Below are 20,956 nucleotides of genomic sequence, written 5' to 3'. Positions count from 1 at the left end.
TAGTAATATTCAATCATTTACCTTCATTTTGCAACCAATTGGAAGTCTCTAGCACAATATTACGATTTATGGTGAATTTTTGAAAAAACTTTTTTTACGCGTCCGGCCAGAAATTCTTTTCACACGTTGTTGTAATGTTTGCACTGTTTTATATTAGTCGTTACATAAAGTTTTATATATGAAAATGTGTGCAATTTCATGTACAATACAACAAAAATAACTCATGGTTGTAGCTTTTATCAGTTTTGAAATATTTCCATATAAATCACGATAAATAGAAAAAATTCAATTTTCGGTCAACTTTAACTTCTCGACCGAAATGGTCGAAAAACTGCAATTGTAAGCTAAAACACTTACAGTCTAGTAATATTCAATCAATTAGCTTCATTTTTCAACAAACGGGAAGTCTCTAGCACAATATTTCGATTTATGGTGAATTTTTTGAAAAAAACATTTTACGTCCAGCGTTACGAATTCATGCATCATTTTGTGATAATATTTTCTCTGTGTTGCTTTGATCGTTTTAAAATTTATTATATACCAAAATCATCGCAATTTAGTGTACAATACAACTAAAAAAAAATTAACTCATTAGCTTTAACCGTTTGCTTACAGCGATTTGTATACAATTATATACGAGTTTTTTTTCGCTGTCATATATTCCAATATTTATATATGATAATGATATTTTTTTTTTCTGATGGTTTTATACTAAACTTCAGGCAATGACAAAAAAATGAGCCAAAAATGAACTCTTAATCTTAAAAACTAAAGCGTGCTGTGATTTTTTGAAAAAACTTTTTCCGCTTTGCAGCGCTAACTCACTCACCGATGCGCTCATAATGGGAGACGTTTTTGTAAATAGGGCTTCAGTATTAAAGGGTTAATGAGAGAAAAACCATGATCAAGTTGTACATATAGAATTTAGAGACAGGGCAGCATTCCTTAATACAGAATGGTGCTTGGTACCACCTTCAGCAGACACTGAGAAACCACTAAAAGAAACAGTTCTACCTGTGTCTGTAGCATTAAAAGCTATAGAAGACACCTTTTACCAGGTCAATGGAAAATTGATCTCTACTGCTATTTTGGATAAGACCCAAATTGCTCGCTGAGTAGCTCCAGCCTCCTGTCCCTTCACTTTTAAAATAATTAGTCATGTGAAGGCTGATTTTCAGAATTTTGTAGTGACTAGGAAATGAGAGACAGTGACAGAATGAAAGCCATTTGCCACGGTCATCCCAGTCTCAAATCATTCCATTAAGGAATGGGCAATGCTTCAACTCTCTTTTGAAAGAAAAATGATTCCTCTAGATATACAGTAGCTACTCAACAGTTTGGAACCCCTATGAGAAGAATTTCAGAGGGAACAGCCTTGGCAGGTTTTCTTGCTAGGATCCACCTCCTTAGTATTATAACCTCTACCACCTTGCTGGAAGTTGCCACCAAAATGCTTCCAGAAGATTCCAGAACAGTTTTTGCTGTTGTGGCCAAAAGTCATATGAGAACCTATGACTTTCTAGAATGGCACATAAAAGCGCGAATGGAAACACTGGAGGCTCCAATAAGTCACTCCCCAATGTGACTTCACTATTGCACTTTAACCCCTTCTGTAAGGACCTGTTTGAGGAGTCTGTTGTGGCTCAACTAATGAGCAAGCCCACTAACAGAATTGTGGTGTACGCTTTCTTTAGAAAAGGGGAATTCAGGAAAAAAAAAACTTAAAACTACCATTTACCCAACCCAAAAAAGGTTTGCTATGACCAAAAATCATTTAAGACTTCAGTCACCCCCAAAAGTTTCCCACAAAAACAGTTAGGTGGTCAGAAGAGACAACTCCCTGCAAAGGGACAACACCAACAGCAAGGACATCTTTTTCACATGGTCTAAAGACACTCTACAGGGGAAAAGGAAGAACAACACCTGTAATGCCTGTCAAGGGCAAAGGCAGAGGAAAGCATGGCTCCCAGTAGGAATTGTATAGTCGGTGGTCGGCTTATACGACACCACAGGCAATGGAAGTCTTCCCCTTGGGGGCACAGCATTATTATTTTCAGTGGGGTGGGGTGAAAGTGGTCTCATCCTCCCCCCCTCCTTTAAAGGGGTTCCTCTAAAAACCAGACCCCCCCTCTCTCTGGAAGATTACATGCAGAAGGCCCTGTTAAAGGGAGCCATAGAGAAACATGCATATATTCGCCACCAAACAAGTCTCTTCAGTGTCCCCAAAAAGGATTTCTCCAAACAAAGAGTGATCCTCAACCTATCAACACTGAACAAGCACATTGTTTCCCAAAAGTTTCAGATGATTACCGTTGCCCAAGTACGTTTAGTCATTCCAAAAGGGACCTGGACAGCTTCTATAGATCTGAAAGACTCATACTGGCATGTCCCTGTCGCCATTCGCTTCCGCCCCTTTCTAGGGTTCCGGATAGGGAAAGATACATACAGGTTCAAAGTCATAACCTTCGGGCTAAACATTGGCCTAAGAATTTCTACAAAATTAGTAACGGTAATTGTTCGAGAACTCGGACAAGAAGGAATACAACTAATAGCCTACATAGACAATTGATTAATCTGGGGGCACACACACACAAGAAAAGTGTTTAAGAAACCTAAGAGCAGTGGTCAACAGACTCCAGTCAAAAGGTTTTCTAATAAGTTGGAAAAAATCCCACCTCATGGCCAGCGGATGTTTTCAGTGGCTGAGACTGTGTTGGGATACTCTTCACGGCCAGTTGTCTCTCCCCATCAATACTCAAAACAGAATAAGAAAAGACCTCAAAACGTTCCTTGCACAGCCCAGAGTTTCCAGATGACAATTAGAACATATGATGGGCCTGCTGCCGTTCGCATCAATATAGACCCAATACTCAGATTGCAATTGAAAAATGTAAACAAATTCTGGCTATCGCATGCAAGATAAAAGATGTAAGACTGACCTCATCAAAAGAATCAAAAAGTAGGGAGACACTTGGCCTTGGACCCAGAAGGAGTCTCTGGCAAAACAGGTCACCCTGACTCCTCCATCTGTATGAGTGACAATACATACAGATGCCTTGTTGACAGGTAGGGGAGGACATTAGAAGGATGATCAGGTGGCAGGCAGGTGGTCAGCTTCTTTGAGGAATATCATATCAATTTCATGGAGCTGATGGCTGTGTTTTTGTCTCTCAAAAAACTCAAACCTCCAAAAGAGAGATATTTTTTTGGTTCTAGAAAACATGACTGCAGTGCCCTGCATCAAGAGGTTGGGACCACGTTCAACTCCTCTCGATATGGTAATGCTAGCCATCCTTTGGATGGCGCAAGCAAGGAAGTGCACTCATCTGCAATTCACCTCACAGGGTCTCTCAGTGTAATAGCAGACTCTCTATCAAGGAAAAGACAGCCTATCAGGGACAATGACAGCCTCAACAGAGTGAATGTTGGACAGCCACTCTTTTTAAACAATAGCCAACATGCTTCCAAACCGGAAGTGGGCCTGTTTGCTACATATGAGAATTGCAAACTTCCTGTGTATGTGTCTCTGAACTTGGACCGTCAAGCAACAGCAAGAGATGCCTTCCTACAAGACTGGAACAAATGGAAGACAGTATGCCTTTTTCCTCCATTGTCCCGATTTTGGAGGGTCCGAGCAAGTTTGTAACCTTCAGAGGAACCGTTTACTTCATAGCCCAAAATTGGCCAAACAGGCATTGGTTCCTATTACTTCAGCAACGGGCAAAGAGATCATTTCCACTACTGTCTGCTGTTCTACCCAGACAGTAGGAGGGAAAGTCGTCCACACATCCTCCTTTCTGGGTAGAGACCTTCACATGGATTTTTTAAATATTGTCTACTGTGAAAATTACTTGCCCAACATTGCTAGGTACCTAGTGCAAAAACTAGGGACATCATCTATTCGACAGTACCAGTCTGTTTGGAAGATATGGTTAGATTATATCCATGCTAAGAGCCAAGTTGAGATCTCTATGGAAACACTTTAAAATTTTATCATATACCCTTTTGAAGACAAACACCTTGCTGTTATAACAGTCATGGCATATAAGGCAGCATTAACGGAACCCTTGCTCTATGGATTTGGTATTGACTCAAGTATAGAAATTGTCACTTCCCTTTTGTGGTCTTTTGCACTACAAAGACCTGCTCCCGAAAGGCTTCCAATTACTTGGTCCCTGAACAAGGTGCTTAGACTTCTGTCAACCCCTCAATTTAGTGGATCCAATGCAACCACAACTCACATGCTGCAAAAGGCGATCTGCGTGATTGTGTTAGCATCAGGAGCTCCTCTTAGACGGGGAAGATACTTCACACAAACAGCTGACCATCAATTATTATTGTCCCCTGGCCCATCATTCTTAGCCAAGAATGAGAAGAGAATCCTTTAAGAAGGAAATCTCTTTTGATAAGAAAACTCAATTTAGCAGATAAAACAATATGCCTGGTTCAAGCACTTAAGGTTTACCTATAGGTCACAGCAAGCATCCCAGAGGGTCCGAATTTTACAGAGGGGCTGAGAATAATTTTAGTGTCCCTCATTAAAAAGGCAAATCCATACTCCTTTCGTAGGTCACATGACTAGGAAAGTAAGTACTTCGTTGGCCTTCTTCAGAAATGTCACTTTCGAAGAAGCTTCCGAATGTATAGGTGGTTGAGAGGTTAAGCCATTTTGTCACCTATTAATTTCTTTTTAAAGCTCCTTGAAGATAAAACAAATGACTACCCCACTTCCCTGATGAAAAGGCATGGGATTTGGGCAAGGGATCATCAACAGAAAGTAATGGTTTCCTGGTCTCTTGCCAGTCTGTTGACAACAATATGGCAGACTGCGCATGCGCAATAATCACTTCCTCTTCTAGCAGGTTTGACAAAGGAAAGAACCTGGGTACAGCTTTGCTGTAAGATAAGGGAAGGAGCCCTGTTATCTTTGAGTCCACTACATACTCCATCACATGTTAGAATGTTTATCATTAAGACACAATACCTGGCCACGAGACCGACTAATAGAGAATTCTTTTATATTAGTTTGGTCACCATGGAGTTCTAACAGACCAACTCCTTGAGCACTGGGCAGTGACTACCAAAAATAGGTTTTTTCAACGTCAAAACCTCTTTATTTATATATTTTTTTTGCATATTGTTTCTCCATCTTTTGACCAAGATACTGCTGTTAATTTTTAAAGGTTAGTCTGGCAAGCCATGGCATGTGCAGAGTTTGTCTGATCTTCATAGAGATCCTCATCATTTGTGTAGTAGTATGTGTGTGTCAGAATCAAGATTGTCTGTTCTACATGCTGGGATTGCTTGTCTGCCCAGAGGGCTCTTATCCTTTAACAGGTCTTAAAGGAGATGTGTTAGGAGTAGCTGTATCTGATATCTTCATGTCTTGAGCCTTAGTCTCTCAATCTGGAGTAGTTCCTTCCAACCTAGTATAGGTTAAGGAGGTTCTCTCTTCTGTTGATTCATCTGCACTACCAGGACTGCAGTCAGTATTTCCCATTGCTGCTTCTGCTAGTGTCACACCAACTCAACCCTCTGTGACTCCCGTAGATGATTCTGTATTTGCAACCAAGCTTGACAGTGTGAACCAACTCAAGTAATTAGATAAGCATCTTGCCTTTCTTTCCTTTATCCTTCTTGGCTGAGACTTTATGATTCTCCTTTATCCCTAAAACATAGGCACTCATCATCTTAGGATGATCTAATCCATATCACAAAACATTCAAGGAACATGATGATGCATGTGCAGTCTTGCCCAGAACCACCCCATGGAAGGCTGAAATAATGATTGCCCTCTCCTACTGTTCTTCTTCAGCAAGGGATGACTCCTAAGGTGAAGAGCTTGTGTCCAGACATAGCACAAACAGCCACCTTGACCAGGTCCATATTGATACCACAAGTTAGGATAGAAGCAGCTCTAGTAATGGGGGACACATCAGCAAACACATTCATGTGACTTTGCAGATAAGGCATGGTTGACCAGCACCTTCCTGAAGCCTTTGTTGTTGTCCTGCCTTTAACCAGCCATACTTTTTTCCTTGTAGCTGAAGGAAAAAGTGGTGGCAAGCAGACAGGGGAGTGGGTAGCTAAACCTGCTCGCCCATCTACTTTGAACAGTATCTATGATCAAACTAGCTTGTGTCAGGAATACTTATAGTATACTGTATATAAAAGACTTCGGGTTTGTATATCTATGAAAAATGTAAATTAATTTTAAGAATGACCATACTTGGTACTCCACCAGTACTGGTATTATTATAAAAGAATTCATACTTTTTGGTTCTCATCGCTGAAGTTGTGCTACAGGGTAGATTTTAATATTTAGTTATATTGAGTTGCATTAATTTGGAAGGCTTTAGATCAAAATTTTTGTGAATTGCTGGACTCAGCACTGGTTGCTGGTGAAGATGGTGCTGTAAGATGTTAATCAAAACCTGCAGAATGTACCCAGTCTTTGTAAAGAGGTCCCCACATGTATCGAGTTAGAGAGGGATCGTATTGAGAAATAGTAATATTGATTTTATTGTTCATTATTGAGGCTCAGCATTTAGAAGACACATTCAAGGCAAGATTATGTTTTCTATTTTAGGGAACTCTAATGGTTGTCCTTGACCTGGTTTCAAGTGTTATTTTATTTGGTAAATGTATATTCCTTATTGATGTTTAGGTATAGAGTTTTATTTCAGTTATTGGGACTAAATTTTTTAAAAGTATATAAAATTATGAAGTTTTTTGTAATATAGTTCATAATTTGGTTGAGGATAGTATTTACTGATGTTTTAAAATTAGAGCTTGAACACAAAGATTTTTTATTGTAATGTTTTTGGTTTTGGGTCAAATTTTGTTTTTTATATGACTTAGAAAGTGTAGAAGGTATGGGAGAGCAGAAAGAACTCATAAAATTTTGAACTCCTTAGATTTGAAAAAAATAGTATATTAAGGGCATTGATGATGAAGATAATGTGATTACCATAAAAAGATATAAAAATTTGTTCCATAAGAGGCTGTTTGGTTATGAATATTTTGTCAGTTACTTTATTAAGGTTTCCAAGATTTGTAATATACTGATGGTTGAGACAGGACAGAATTGTGAATTAATAGAACTTCGAATAGATACTGACTGTTTAGAGGTACTGTCTCATGGTTTGCAGTTTGGTGTAAAATACTCTCTCCATTAAAGATACAATAATCATATATTTTTCATTTCAGGCAGCCATAATCATGCAGATCTAAGTACTTATGGACATTGTAATTACATTTCCCCAGAACATGCAGCAATATTTTATGATGAGGTAAGAGGAGAATGTGTCAGGCTGAATGTTAACCACTGAAATTGTGTGAATGTATGAGCTATCCATTTTGTTTTCTGCCCCTCTGCATTTTATATACATGCAGAATGTTAAATTCCATATGAAGTCTCAATTGCCTACATTCATGTATTTTGAGGTTGAATATTTTCAAACAAAAAGTGCAATTTACCTAGTTTTTAGGAGATCCCTCTTGCATATAGATTGATTGTGCCAAGATTTGGAAAAGGTAGTTTAAAATGGCATTCTTAATTGTTGAAAGTATTGATATTGCATGTTGAAGGTTGAAGCCAGTCATTTAAATTAAAGCCTCAAGTTTTGTATATTGACTTTATGATGGAAAGTTGTCATCTTTTAGGGTACACAGAGGTGCTGTAAGTTTTCCTTGATATTGCAGAATTCTATTTATAAATAGTAATGGTATTTGATTACATTATCAGAGAGTGTATCCATTTTCTCTATTAAATGGAATGACTTATATTTTAGAATACTGGGCATTATGAATTGCTCAACTACAGTCCCCATGGTACGCTGGTTGATGGCATTGAATACCGTTACGATCATAGTGAGAAAACTGTCAGCCATGCTCCTCCTCCTCCTCTACTCCAGCAAGTCAGAGCGATTATTAATCAGAGGAGAAACATTGTGCCTGAAAAGCCTTCTCGTGATGCAATGACAGACACGCCAGGACAAGTAAGTCTTACTACAATTACTTTTGAGGATTAATTTTTATAATAAAGCCAGTAAAACATATTTTTCATACAAACATACAGAGCCCGTGAAGTGTATTTGAACCAGCAAGAACAAGTGATATTTGATAGGGTCTTTGTTTATGAAATAGGTTTTTATGAAAATTACAGATTTTAAAAACAAATATTTTTTTCAAACTCACCAATTTACAAATGCCATTAGGTGTGTCAGCTTCTCCAGAAATATTTTAAAGAAGAATACGGTTGTGTAACAACCAGGCTCCAAAGACCCTCTACCATTAGGAAGTGGTCATTCCAATTGTTGTCTGATGTCTGATCAATCTGTAAGCTATGTAGTATTGGAAGGAGGGAAACCAAACTTGTAGTGATGGATTTGTACCAAAATTATCAATTTTACTTAAAGAAATTATATTTGATTTGGCACTGTAAATCCGTTGCTTTATAAATGCTTGAGGTAACATACTGCTGTTCAGAAATTGCCCCGTAAGGACTTGAAGCAAGGGAAGTAGTGAATGAATGTCTTGGGAGTCCAGGAGTTGTGAGGACTATCAATGGGTCATGAAATTGGCTAGTAGTAATTTTGGTCAGCATTCCAAATCAGATCACTTACTCTTAGTACACAGCAGAGAAAACAAGAAACACACTGCATGTCTGGTGACCAGGGTTAAAAAGAAGAGGAGTTATAGTGTGGAAAATCCTCTCCCTTCTGAGAGGAAACGATAATCTCGACAGCAGCTACAAGAGAGCCAATTAGAACAAGCCTGAGGATTTATGAGTTAGTTCATGCAGGTAGCAATATACACACAGTCACATTTGATTTATGAGAATGGATTAGGCTCTACATTATTAGTTGATTAGCTTATGATAGCATCTTCAACACAACTTTAGGCATTGTCATAAACTCACAATTATGCCAGCACTTGAATTCCCAGGTTAAAGAAGAATCAGTCTTGGAATCAGCCAGCTTTGTCCAACAGAATATATGGCCTTAAAGTCTGTCTTTACCAAAATAGTTCATAGCTGTAAGCCATATTAACCCCCTGGGAAAGTTTTCTCTGCAGTTTTGCTCTCAATACATTCCCAGCAAGAAAGTAAAGTTTGCTAAATCCAGGTGCTTGTTAGCTTCTAAAGGTGAATTACAGCATGGTGTGAAGTTCTATTGGCCTCAATGGCGTTGCCATCACTAAAGCAAGCATTGTTCACCAGTCACGTCCCCTACTGATGAAATATCCTCAGGAGACTCGGTAGTGTCTACACGAACTTCATCTTTGCCCATTCCATGGGAACCAGAAGATGTACATCTACTCACCCAACAAAATATCAGATGTTTTCTGTTGATATTTTGTATTTTTGTCCAAAAAATATAAAATTATATATAAATGAAAATGAAAATTTTTATGCTAAGGTTAGTAAAGTAAGACATGTTATACCAGTTTTCATTTTCAGTTACACAAACTATTTTTTTTTTTAAATTTTATACAATAGAGGGATTTTAATGATTTTGCCAAAAAAAATTAGATCAAAATGAGCTCTTTAGGATAGAAATTAATGATGCTAGAGCTATTTGAAAAACTTTTGCTTTACAATTTTGTGCTGTTCACAGAGGCTTGGTGCTCATGGTGACAGAAATAATAAGCAGTAGGGTTGTAAGAGTTAATCCTCCTGTTTCCTTTCTTTGTGACATCCCTGAAAATATAACTTTCAGGAGTTTTTTGCCCTTACACTTTCCTTAATTTTGATGTGGATTTTAGGATTTCGTCATTATAGATAGGACTCCCTGTTTTCATTGAGCCTTGGGTTCATTTGCTAATCATAGACAGAGTCTTCAAATCAGTCAGGTAATTCTTTTTTAAGCACTTGATCATTCCATGTAAATTGTAGTTTTATGAAACAAATTTTTAAAAACAGATTTTGATGGAGGAAAACCGTATTTTTGGTAGCCAGTGTGAGTCCTCAAAAGAGGAGTTACTCTTCTGGTTCCATCAGGTTTTCATAAAACAGACCCAAGAGTAAAGAATTTCTTCATAGTTGGTCTTGGCCAGAATAGTGCCTTGGATATGGCACAGCGATAAGAGTATAAAAGGACTCAAGGCGAGAAGGCTCTTTCCCTTCCCCATAGCAATTACCCAGTTTTCACTTCATCCATTTCACACACATGTGATAACAGTTCAAGAATTGATGAAATACCCATTACTCGCCAGGTTTGTGAAAGAAAAAAATTTAGCACAAATTCCCATACCTTTTCGTCAGGTTGAAAGGAGGATGGTTTGAGTACGCACAGCAGCTACCTAAAATAGGTTTTTCCCTTGTCAGAACCTGTTTTTATAGTGTAGTTGCTGGTTTTCCTCAAAGAAGCTTACAAAAGAAATTGACAGGTGATGAAATGCCGTAGTTCCTGATTTAAGTGATCCCTACGACCCAAATGTTAAAATGTTCCATGGTAAAGTCACTTAAGTTATTACCTACCGTCTTTTATTCAGGATACATATTGGTGTTTTAACAGTGAAGGGTAGAAAAAACAAGAACCTTTATACAGTATATATTATTCTATGTGGTTCTAAAGTGACTTGCATAATTATGCCTGATTGGGGTGTAGGATTGTTGTGTCTCCCTCCCAGGCAGTATCTTAGAATTATCATGGGATCAAAAAGGCTATTTGCTTTCCACTAAAGAGCTTATGGGGCCAGAGCTTATCAAAGCACCTACCAACACAGTGTAGTCAGATTTGTTTGGTGTTATGGCAGCAGTGTTCACGGAGCAATGCCTTGATGACCACCCCATAAGCTTGGAGACTTCTTTGAGAGAAATGCCTCCAACAAAAGCCAGGGATGATCCTACCCCTCAGACATCATGTTAACCAGGAAGGGTTTGGGACACTGCTTTCTAATTAGGGTCACTAATGTTTTACCTGTAACTCTGAGTTCATATAGAAGAATAAGGGATTTCATCTTCAAGGTTCCTCATTCTTGGCCAGAATTGATGACAGGGACAACAGTGATGGCGAAGTATGTACTTGATGAAACGTTGCCCACATCTAAGAGAACTGGGATGCCAAGATGGTCAAGAAGACTGCCTTTTGGAGTGTTGAGTAATAGTTGCATCTGGACTACAGAATTGAGATGATGGGTTGGACAGGGACCTGTAATGGGAAGTCTTGCAGAAGCTGGTCTTTGCATTGCAAAGGACCAAACTTCTGTATTTTAATCAATGTCCCACCCACAAAGCACAAGCTTTGATAATGCAGCCTTGTATGATATAATTTTAGTAGCAGCGAGGCACTTGTCCCCTAACAGGTATTTTAGAAAATGTAAAATCTGTTTCAGTGAAGGCTCAACCAGTCTCAGTATAGAGGCAAGCTAGCCCACTTCCATAAGGACTAGTGATGCTGGATAGATAAAGTCCATAGTTTTGCACCCGGTACCTAGTGATTTTAGTTGAATAACCTTCACAGTAGACTAGATTTTAAGTTCCACTTATGAAAGCCAAGGCTTAAAAAGAGGACATGTAGACATTTTCCTCTTCCTGTCCAGGACAGAACAGCAGACAGCATTAGGATTGATTTTCTTGCCCATTGTTGAAGCAGTAAGAACCAGTGACTGGCCAATTCAAGGCCACTAGGTAGCTTGTTTTATTGAATGTTGGCAGTTTATTCGTAAACCTCTGAAATCTGGAACAATGGAGGAAAGAGGTAGAATGCCCTCCATTTGTTTCAGTCTTGTAGAAATACATCACTTGCTATTTCCTGACTGTCCAGGTTTGAAGGTACATACACCGAAAGTTGATAGTTTTGTGTTTGGCAAACAGCTCTACTTTCGGATGTAGAAGCTTGTTAGCAATGATTTGAAAGGAGGGTTTCCTAACATCCACTTGATCAAGGCTGCTGTACCTCTTAACAGGGAGTATTTATTAGCAACCCTGTGAGTTGGATTGGTGACAAGTGCCACATCCTTGCCTGAGTCATCTATAGGAGAAACTGCTAACTACATTGAGAGGGGCTGCAAGGGAGCCCAACCTCATGATACATGTCAGTGCTGTCATATTGTCTATGACCAGGAAAATGTAGGTCCTTTTTGGAGGCCCCAATTTTCTGAGAGACAGGACCACTGTCCCAATGGCCCCCCAAACCTGTCAAGGAGGCATCCATGTGTATTACTACCCAGAGGACAATGGAGTCAGTCAAGCCTGTTTTGCAGAGTTCTCATCCAGGCTCACAGACTAATATCTTCCCAACTACCAAATCCCATTGGACACATTCAGGTTTGGTAAGGAACCTTTGCAGGTCCTTCTTTATTCTGATCTGAATCTTGCTAGGAGGACAACTGAAGGATATTCCAACAAAATCCTAATCACACAAAACATATTGGTTGTGTAGTGGGAATTCTTCCAGTTTATCAGGAAATCTTTTAACTGTAATATGTTGAATACCACCCTAGGTTTCGTAAGCACTCTTCTTTGGTTGCTCCCCTGATTAGCCAGTCAGCTAGGTAAGCTACTAGTTGAATGTCTTCTTTTCTGAGTTCTTGGACAATTATTGCTGCTAATTTTGTGGAGATACTGTGTGTGATATTTAACCCAAACTGCATGACTGAATCTTACCTGTCCTTCCCTATCTGAAACCCAAGGACTGGGTGGAAGGGAATGATAGTAGGAGTGTGTTATTATGTCTTCCAGATCAGTAGGTTGTCCAAGTCCCACATGGAATGAGTGAATATACTTGGATGGTAATAGTCATCCAGAAGTTGCAGCACTCAACACTTTTTGGGCCCTGGGGTGTTACTCCATGGAATCGGAGAGCACCTCCATAGGATTTGCAAAAAAAGTTTTGCAACTACAGCCAAAACAGTCCTAGAAGAAGTGAAAGCCCCCTTTTAGTTAATTCCATAATAATGAATGCAATACAACCTAAAGACATGCTGTGGATGAGATATGTAGATGATATCCTAACATTTTGGGATAATAGGTGGGGCAATTTCAACAAATTTCTTTCAAAAATAAATGCATTAGTGCCAGTATCAAATTTAAAGTTGAATGGGAAACAGACAGAATTCCTTTTCTTGATGTTTTAATAATTAGAGACACGACAGAATACAAATTTACTGTTTACAGAAAACCAACATTTTCACTATTTAGTTATCATGACATTTCTATCAAGATTGGTGTAGCCAGCAGTGTATTCTTAAGAGCCTTATGGATTTGCTCCCCGGATTTTATGGAAAAGGAAATTGAGCTAATTCATAAGCAGCTGTCATCTTTAAAATACCCTGACCATATAATTGAGAAAGCGATCCATAAAGCTAACAAAATCTTATACCGTCCCCTCAAAACAAGAATAGAGACATCCAACAATAAAATCGAAATCCCACACCTGGACAGAATTAAGATGTTGACACAGATACTTGGAAACTCTAACCCTTTTGCTTTTACCTACCCAAATACCTTAGTCAAATTCATGATTAACGTCCAGCAAAAGCCAGTCCCCAAAAACAGGCTTATACAAAATCCCTTGCCTCGACCGTGACCAATCGTACATTGGTTTTACAGGTAAATAGCTCCCCCAGAGATTAACCCTTAAATGCCGACTGGACGTATCGTAAGTCAACTAAAATTGTCCGTCGGGTGACGAGTGGACGTACCGTACGTCGACTACAAAAAATTTCAACCTTCAGTCAACTTTGACTCGACCGAAATGGTCGCAAAACACAATTGTAAGCTAAAACTCTTACATTCTAGTAATATTCAATTATTTACCTTCATTTTGCAACAAATTGGAAGTCTCTAGCACAATATTTTGATTTATGGTGAATTTTTGAAAAAACTTTTTCCTTACATCCGTGCGGTAATTCGGCCGAAAATTTCATAAATTCTTTCGTCATTTTGTCGTAATTTTTGCACTGTTTTATATTAGCCGTTACATAAAGTTTTATATATGAAAATGTGTGCAATTTCATGTAAAATACAACAAAAAACAACCCATGGTTGTAGCTTTTATCAGTTTGGAAATATTTTCATATAAATCACGATAAGTGCCAAAATTTCAACCTTCAGTCAACTTTGACTCGACCGAAATTGTCGAAAAACGCAATTGTAAGCTAAAACTCTTACATTCTAGTAATATTCAATCATGTACCTTCATTTTGCAACAAATTGGAGGTCTCTAGCACAATATTTCGATTTATGGTGAATTTTTGAAAAAAAAAAACCTTTTTCCTTACGTGCGCGTGGTAACTCAGCCGAACATCTCAGAAATTCTTTCGTCACATTGTCGTAATGTTTGCACCGTTTTATATTGGTCGTTACATAAAGTTTTATATATGAAAATGTGTGCAATTTCATGTAGAATACAACAAAAAAACTCATGGTTGTAGCTTTTATCAGTTTGGAAATATTTTCGTATAAATCACGATAAGTGCCAAAATTTCAACCTTCGGTCAACTTTAACTCGACCGAAATTGTCAAAAAACGTAAGTGTAAGCTAAAACTCTTACATTCTAGTAATATTCAATAATTTATCTTCATTTTGCAACAAATTGGAAGTCTCTAGCACAATATTTCGATTTATGGTGAATTTTTGAAAAATTTTTCCTTACGTCCGCGCAGTAACTCGGCCGAACATCTCAGAAATTCTTTCGTCACTGTCGTAATGTTTGCACCGTTTTATATTAGTCGTTACATAAAGTTTTATATATGAAAATGTGCACAATTTCATGTAGAATACAACAAAAAATAACTCATGGTTGTAGCTTTTATCAGTTTTGAAATATTTTCATATAAATCACGATAAATAGAAAAAATTCTACCTTCGGTCAACTTTAACTTGACCGAAATGGTTGAAAACTGCAATTTTAAGCTAAAACATTTACAGTCTAGTAATATTCAATCAATTACCTTCATTTTGCAACAAACGGGAAGTCTCTAGCACAATATTTCAATTTGTGGTGAATTTTTGAAAAAAAACTTTTTTTTTACGTCCGCATGTTACGAATTCGTGCATCATTTTGTGATAATATTTTCTCTGTGTTGCTTTGATCGTTTTACAGTTTGTTATATACCAAAATCATCGCAATTTAGTGTACAGTACAAAAAAAATCACTCATTAGCTTTAACTGTTTTGCTCACAGCATGATTTGTATTCAATTATATATGAAATTTTTTTTCGTGCTGTCATATATTTCAATATATATATATATGATAATGATATTTTTTTCATTTCTGATGGTTGCATATTAAACTTCAGGCAATGACAAAAAAAGGAGCCAAAAATGAACTCTTGATCTTAAAAACTAAGCGTGCTGTGATTTTTTGAATAAAACTTTTTTTCCGCCTTGGCGCTAACTCCCGAACGCCGCCAGCATACGACAGAAACTTTTGTAAATAGAGTCTCGGCATTTAAGGTATGGCCAACAGAGCTCAGCTATTTTTAACCACATAAATGACCATAATCACAGAATAAACTGGAATTTGTCACTTATGATTTATAGCAGCAATTGTCGGTTCAAAAGCCAGGTGGTAAAAGCGGCATTGATTAAACAGAGAAACATGATGAACCTCTCAAAAGGAGCTTGGGATTCAGATATTATAGATAAAATCTTCCTCCAACCAGCAATTAAGAAGATTAAGGAGAAATTGTCAACTGGAGTGACGTAACCGCTGACCTCTGGAGTTCTTGGTATAAATACTGCTTTTCTGTAACTCTTATTTCATTCATTACCTGCCTGTTGAGGGAGACAGTTGTTCTCCGAAATGTATATATCATTAACTTTCTACCTTTTGGTGTTTTTATGGGCTCCTTTTATTAGATGGGATTCTGTTTTAACAGAAAATATTTCTCTCTCTCTCTCTCTCTCTCTCTCTCTCTCTCTCTCTCTCTCTCTCTCTCTCTCTCTCTCTCTCTCTCTCTATATATATGTGTGTGTGTGTGTATTTTTGATAGCTTGTTTCGTCCTCAAGGAGTTATAGTGCAGCAGATTGCTGTAAAAATCGTTCAGATAGTGAAACAAGCATGAAATTTGGCACAAACATTCCTAAGACTACGCTCTCTTAGAAAAGGGCGCTGGCCACCTGAAAATCCAAGATGGCGGCTATTTTTCAAAATGGCCGCCTTCTATGTTGAGATTCACTGGTTTGGGAGCATCTATTGGATGGAATATGCCAGTTTTTTTTTTAAACCTCGACTTTTAGGTTATAAAAATGTTCCATACCACACATTTTATTGAAAACCCTTACTAAATGAATTGTAACCAAGATGGCGTACAAAATGGTCGCCATAAAAGTTTTTTTTCTATCCACAGCGCTAGCAGACATAGAGACCAACTGTTTTTATTTAATGGTATATTCATGTGATCAGACAGTTTAACTAATATGCTATTTTCAACTGAAATAGTAATGGTATGGTCACATACAACATTGTGTCTAAGACTGTAACCATAAAAAGAAAAGAAGAGAAATACGGACTAAACGTAAATCCAATCTATGTATAGGTCTCTCAACCTACACCTTTGAAAAATTCGAGGATAAGAAGGTAGGCATAGCATGACACGTTGGATGCTCAAGCTAGATTATCTACTGAAGAGAGGGCAATATTTATCTAGACTTCACATTTGCAAGTGCACAGAGCTGTGCAGGGAAGACCCAGCTTGTAGCACTTGCACCTTTCCCGACAGCCTGCTTTGCATCCACATTTGGTAAGCTGTTGGCAACTCTTGGCTAAGGGCCATGAAGAAGAGTACCAAGAGATGTCATTGCTGCCATCTCAATGTGCAGACCACCAAACATTACCAGATACTTGTCTTCGCCATACTGATCAGGCCACTGCCACTGCACCTGCTTTGCTCGGCATAGATTGGCTGATCAGCTGTGATTATGGGTATCTGGCCAGGGTTCAGAAAATCAGTGACATCCTGCACTTTCTGCATCACGTGTTTGATCGTAGCAACAGAATGAGCCTGATCACGCAGGAGAGGAAGCAATGAAGTTATGGTTACTTCAAATTCTGGGCTTCTCTTCATTGAAGCGTGATGAGCTGACCACGTCAGATTCACTGCATCATCTATTTCCTGGGTGACTATGACCTTGTCTAGCCACTGATACTCCAGTGCAAGCTGTGGCCCCAAGATATCTGTGGGTGGCTTTGGTATTGCAGTGTTTGGTGGCACAGGGTTCTTTGTTTGAAAGGAAGCTGGTGAGATGTTTGTGAATGTGTCCGGCAATTCAGGCACCGACCTCACTTTCTCAGGTGCAAACTTTAGTTGCTGTCTTTCCTGTCCAGTGTTCTCCTTGGTGGGGTGCTGAAATATGGAGATGCTAGTTCCATGGAAGGAGGTAGTGGCAGTAGTTGCAGATGGGTTGTGGTCGATGTTGTCCATCACTGCAGTGGTGAACAACCCTTTTCGCAGTACTGGGGACAGACCACACCCTCCTCCACATATTTGCTAACTGTGGCATCTCCTAACTGTGCAGAGACCTCCAGTACTCTGTCATAAGAGATACTGAGGCCATACTGATGTAGCATTTCAACCAGGTTTCTCTTCCTGGTTTTGGCATAGACTGAGAGTCCCATGTAGACTGGGAATGGTGTTTCTCTGTCTTTGGAGTGTCTATGAGTTGTTGCTCCCTCTTTGTATCGGGAGTAGCAGTTGAACTGCATGAGCTGTGCAATGGCCTGGTCTGACTTTGATGCTCCAAATCGTAACTGTGACTTGATGTCAGCCCCATGCTCAACCATCCCTACAAACTGGAGCAGGAGAGGAGGCACAGAATTTCGTACACAAGCCTCAGAAAATGTGCCATCAAACCGTGACTGATGATCAAGTATAGACTTTCTGAGAATATTTGCTGCTTTAGCAATGATAACTGCCTCTGAAAGATCAGATGATTGAGCAAGTGCTTTTCCCACATCCTTTTGAAATGCAAGTAATACATCTCTGCCAGATTTATGAGCCTCAAGTTCTGGAATTGCTGCCAGAAGTTTGTCTTTGAGTCTCGTGGAATTTACACTTGGTGACTCTACACCTAATTGTTCCAGACGTTGTTGGTAGAGGTGGCAAATATCTGCCAGCCGAAATGTGACTGGATCATCTGAACAAAGGTTGTTTTCAACAATGTATGTCATCAGTTCTGACAGAACTAGTGGATACACATCTGATTCTGACTCAGTGCTACCTTGGTCTTTCTCAAGGCTCCTCAGGTAGGACCTTTTCTGTTGTAGAGGGCACAAAGACAGGCATGGTGATACTTAAACTCCTGTGCAATGACATCCCCACCAGTCAACTTAGCAAGGAGCTTGCCATCACTAAGTATCTCTGCACATTCACGCAATTTCAAGTCAAGGCCCTTAGTACTAGCCTGTCTGAGATCAGATGCAGGTGCCACTTTCTCACAGAAAATGCAAACTTCATTGTCATGACTGGTTCGGCGCAGTTTTGCGACTAGTCTCAGTGTTGCTGGTCTGGTCATTGGATTGTCGCTTTCTTGCACGGTCCAGTTTAGTGTTGTTAAACAACAAGCGACAGTTCACATGGTATTTTGCTGCATTTTTTCCTGAGAGTGGCCTCTATGCCATCACCTTCATCCAGCCTTGCTGGATCCATTATCAGTGGCATTTCATTAATTTCACTGAACATGGGAATGTTCCTTGCCAGCATTGTGTACCCATCATGGTCTAGGACATGATGACTTGGAGGTGATGTCAAGTGCTCACCTCTTTTGTCCTTCTGACAAAGACAACACAAACTCCAGTTTGTTTTTCTACTGCTCAATATTGGATTGGCATCACATTCTGCCATGATTTCACTTTTGATTAAGGCCGAGGGTTTATCCTTTTACCACCTTAAACAAAGCACACATTCCTGTATGGGATTCAACTAGGTTCGGTCTCCCTACACCTAGCCCGATCATTCATCCAGTGCCATTTAAGTCCCGTGTGATCTGTACACCATCCGGTAAGTACATGAACCATCATGTACAGCCCCATACCCTTGGCTCGGCTCTCCCGCTGGCACATCCTGTCTATTCAGGTGCGGCTATCTAACTATAGCTGGTCTGGGGCTGTTAGAAAGCATTTGGGACACTAAACTAAACTATACTACAACTACTAGTCTAAGACTACAGGATTAGTAAAGCTGGATTAGCTGGCACTGAACCCCATGCTGAGTTACACAGCAGTGATGTCACCAGTGTGCCCTGGTTGTGTGCAGACATACACTCTTTTACATTTATTAATTTTCCTTCAAAATTGATGAGTTATTCGAAAGAGATGGCCTCATTAGGATCTAAAACCACAGAAACCAAGATCCATGCTTAAAACGATAATTGTTGAACGGCATTATTTCTCATTATAATTATTGTTTCTACCTTTTCTTGGCAGCCATATAGCCCCCCATATTTAAAGGTAAACTGTACTGGGAAGCTACAGAAACATAATATTCACAAGAAATAGTATGGAAGAGCTTTACCATATTGCTAGAAGCAAATACATGCCATTCTAGTGAAAAATTAGCCAAAATCTGTCGATACTGGCCACCATCTTGGAATTTGGCACGCCATATTAAATTTTTTGCGTGGCCAGCGCCATTTTCTGATAGAGGGAACTTTAAAGAGCACTTGTGCAAAATTTCATGCTTGTTTCACTATCTGAACGATTCTTATGAAATATGCAATTATCTGCTGCACTATTAATCCCCCGTGGTGTGCCAGCACTCCAAGATGACTAGACTGGTATCAAAGAAACATTTTTTAACCTGATCTTGTAGCCAGGTATTGTGTTGTAATGAAAACACTGTGACACTTGATAAAGTATAATGGACTCAAAGATAAGAGGACATTTTCCCTTATCTTCAGCGAAGCTGAACCCAGTTTTTCCTAAGACAAAAACTGCAAGAAGTGACTATTGTGCATGCCTGTTTGCCATCTTGTTTACGACCAGGGCAGGCAAAATACCAGCCCTCTACCCTCTGCTAGTTGAAATTGTGTCCACAACATTTCAGTGCTCCTCACAAAATTGCTTTGATTTCAATTTTTTTTCATTGGCGAGAATCTTGGAAACATCTAAACTTGAAAGTTAAGTGCTTATTTTTAAGCTCCAGTTAAAAATTGTTAGTTTAAACTGTGGAACAAGTGTTTATTTTGTGTACGGAAGCTGCAAACCAGACTTTGTTTTCTGAGCACGTGGTCGGTGCTCTCTAATGATCTCTCTTATTTGCGAAAGACCCAGAAAATTTGAATTTTTGATCATTCTATTTAGAAGTTTTAACTAAAGAAATGTTCCACAATTTATTAATATAGATAATCCTTTCAGGTAATGATGTCTGCAATAGCATAGGCAGTAGCCTACATGAGATGGTAGCCTAACAAATTCAGTGTGAATAATTTAACTATAGTAGATGATGTTTGTAGCTTATAACCTAGGATTACATATCCTAAAGGTGATTTAAATAACCTGGATTAGGTAGTAACCTAAATTAAGGTAAGCAAGAACCTTTTAAGACATATTCTTTTATGCCCCTAGGCAGCAGTCTAGTTTACACCAAGGACCCTAGAATTTGATAAACAGGCTACAGAAATTTTCCCTTTATATAGCCTGTATACTTGAGCATGGTCTAAAATAATCCAGGACTAGACAGTATCTTATACTATGTTAAGTGATAAACTTTTACAAAACATCCCATTATTGGAATAAATAATTTTCCTAGACCATGTAATCTGGGACTAGATAAAAGTAGTAACCTGTGCTGGATGAGATGGTAGCCTAGCTTTAAGGCTACGTACTAAGGCAATTGTGTTTTATGTAATCATACCTTTGTGAATTAAATAATCCGGATTAGGCAGTATCATAGATTAGAGTATACATTGTTGGGTTACTATTTTATATAGCAGACCAAATAACTCAGGATTGGATACAAACAAAACAACAACCTGGTTTAGACAAAAATAGTAGCCTAACTA

General features: G+C 38.7%; 1 protein-coding gene across 2 annotated transcripts in view; it reads left to right on the top strand.

Annotated features, from left to right (window-relative positions):
• The window catches only part of LOC136836056 (PHD finger protein 12), a 156,786-nt gene that overhangs the window by 118,147 nt on the left and 17,683 nt on the right, over nt 1-20,956 (top strand). For both annotated transcript variants that reach the window (XM_067099952.1, XM_067099953.1), the window contains exons 12-13: nt 7,210-7,292; nt 7,794-8,000. In XM_067099952.1, coding sequence (XP_066956053.1) covers nt 7,210-7,292; nt 7,794-8,000 — 290 coding nt within the window. The remainder of the gene's footprint in view (nt 1-7,209; nt 7,293-7,793; nt 8,001-20,956) is intronic.

Source organism: Macrobrachium rosenbergii, chromosome 56 (assembly GCF_040412425.1).
Source record: "Macrobrachium rosenbergii isolate ZJJX-2024 chromosome 56, ASM4041242v1, whole genome shotgun sequence".
Classification (NCBI taxonomy): Eukaryota; Metazoa; Arthropoda; class Malacostraca; order Decapoda; family Palaemonidae; genus Macrobrachium; species Macrobrachium rosenbergii.
Note: the sequence above shows the minus strand (reverse complement) of the source record. Positions and strands in the feature narration are given on the sequence as shown.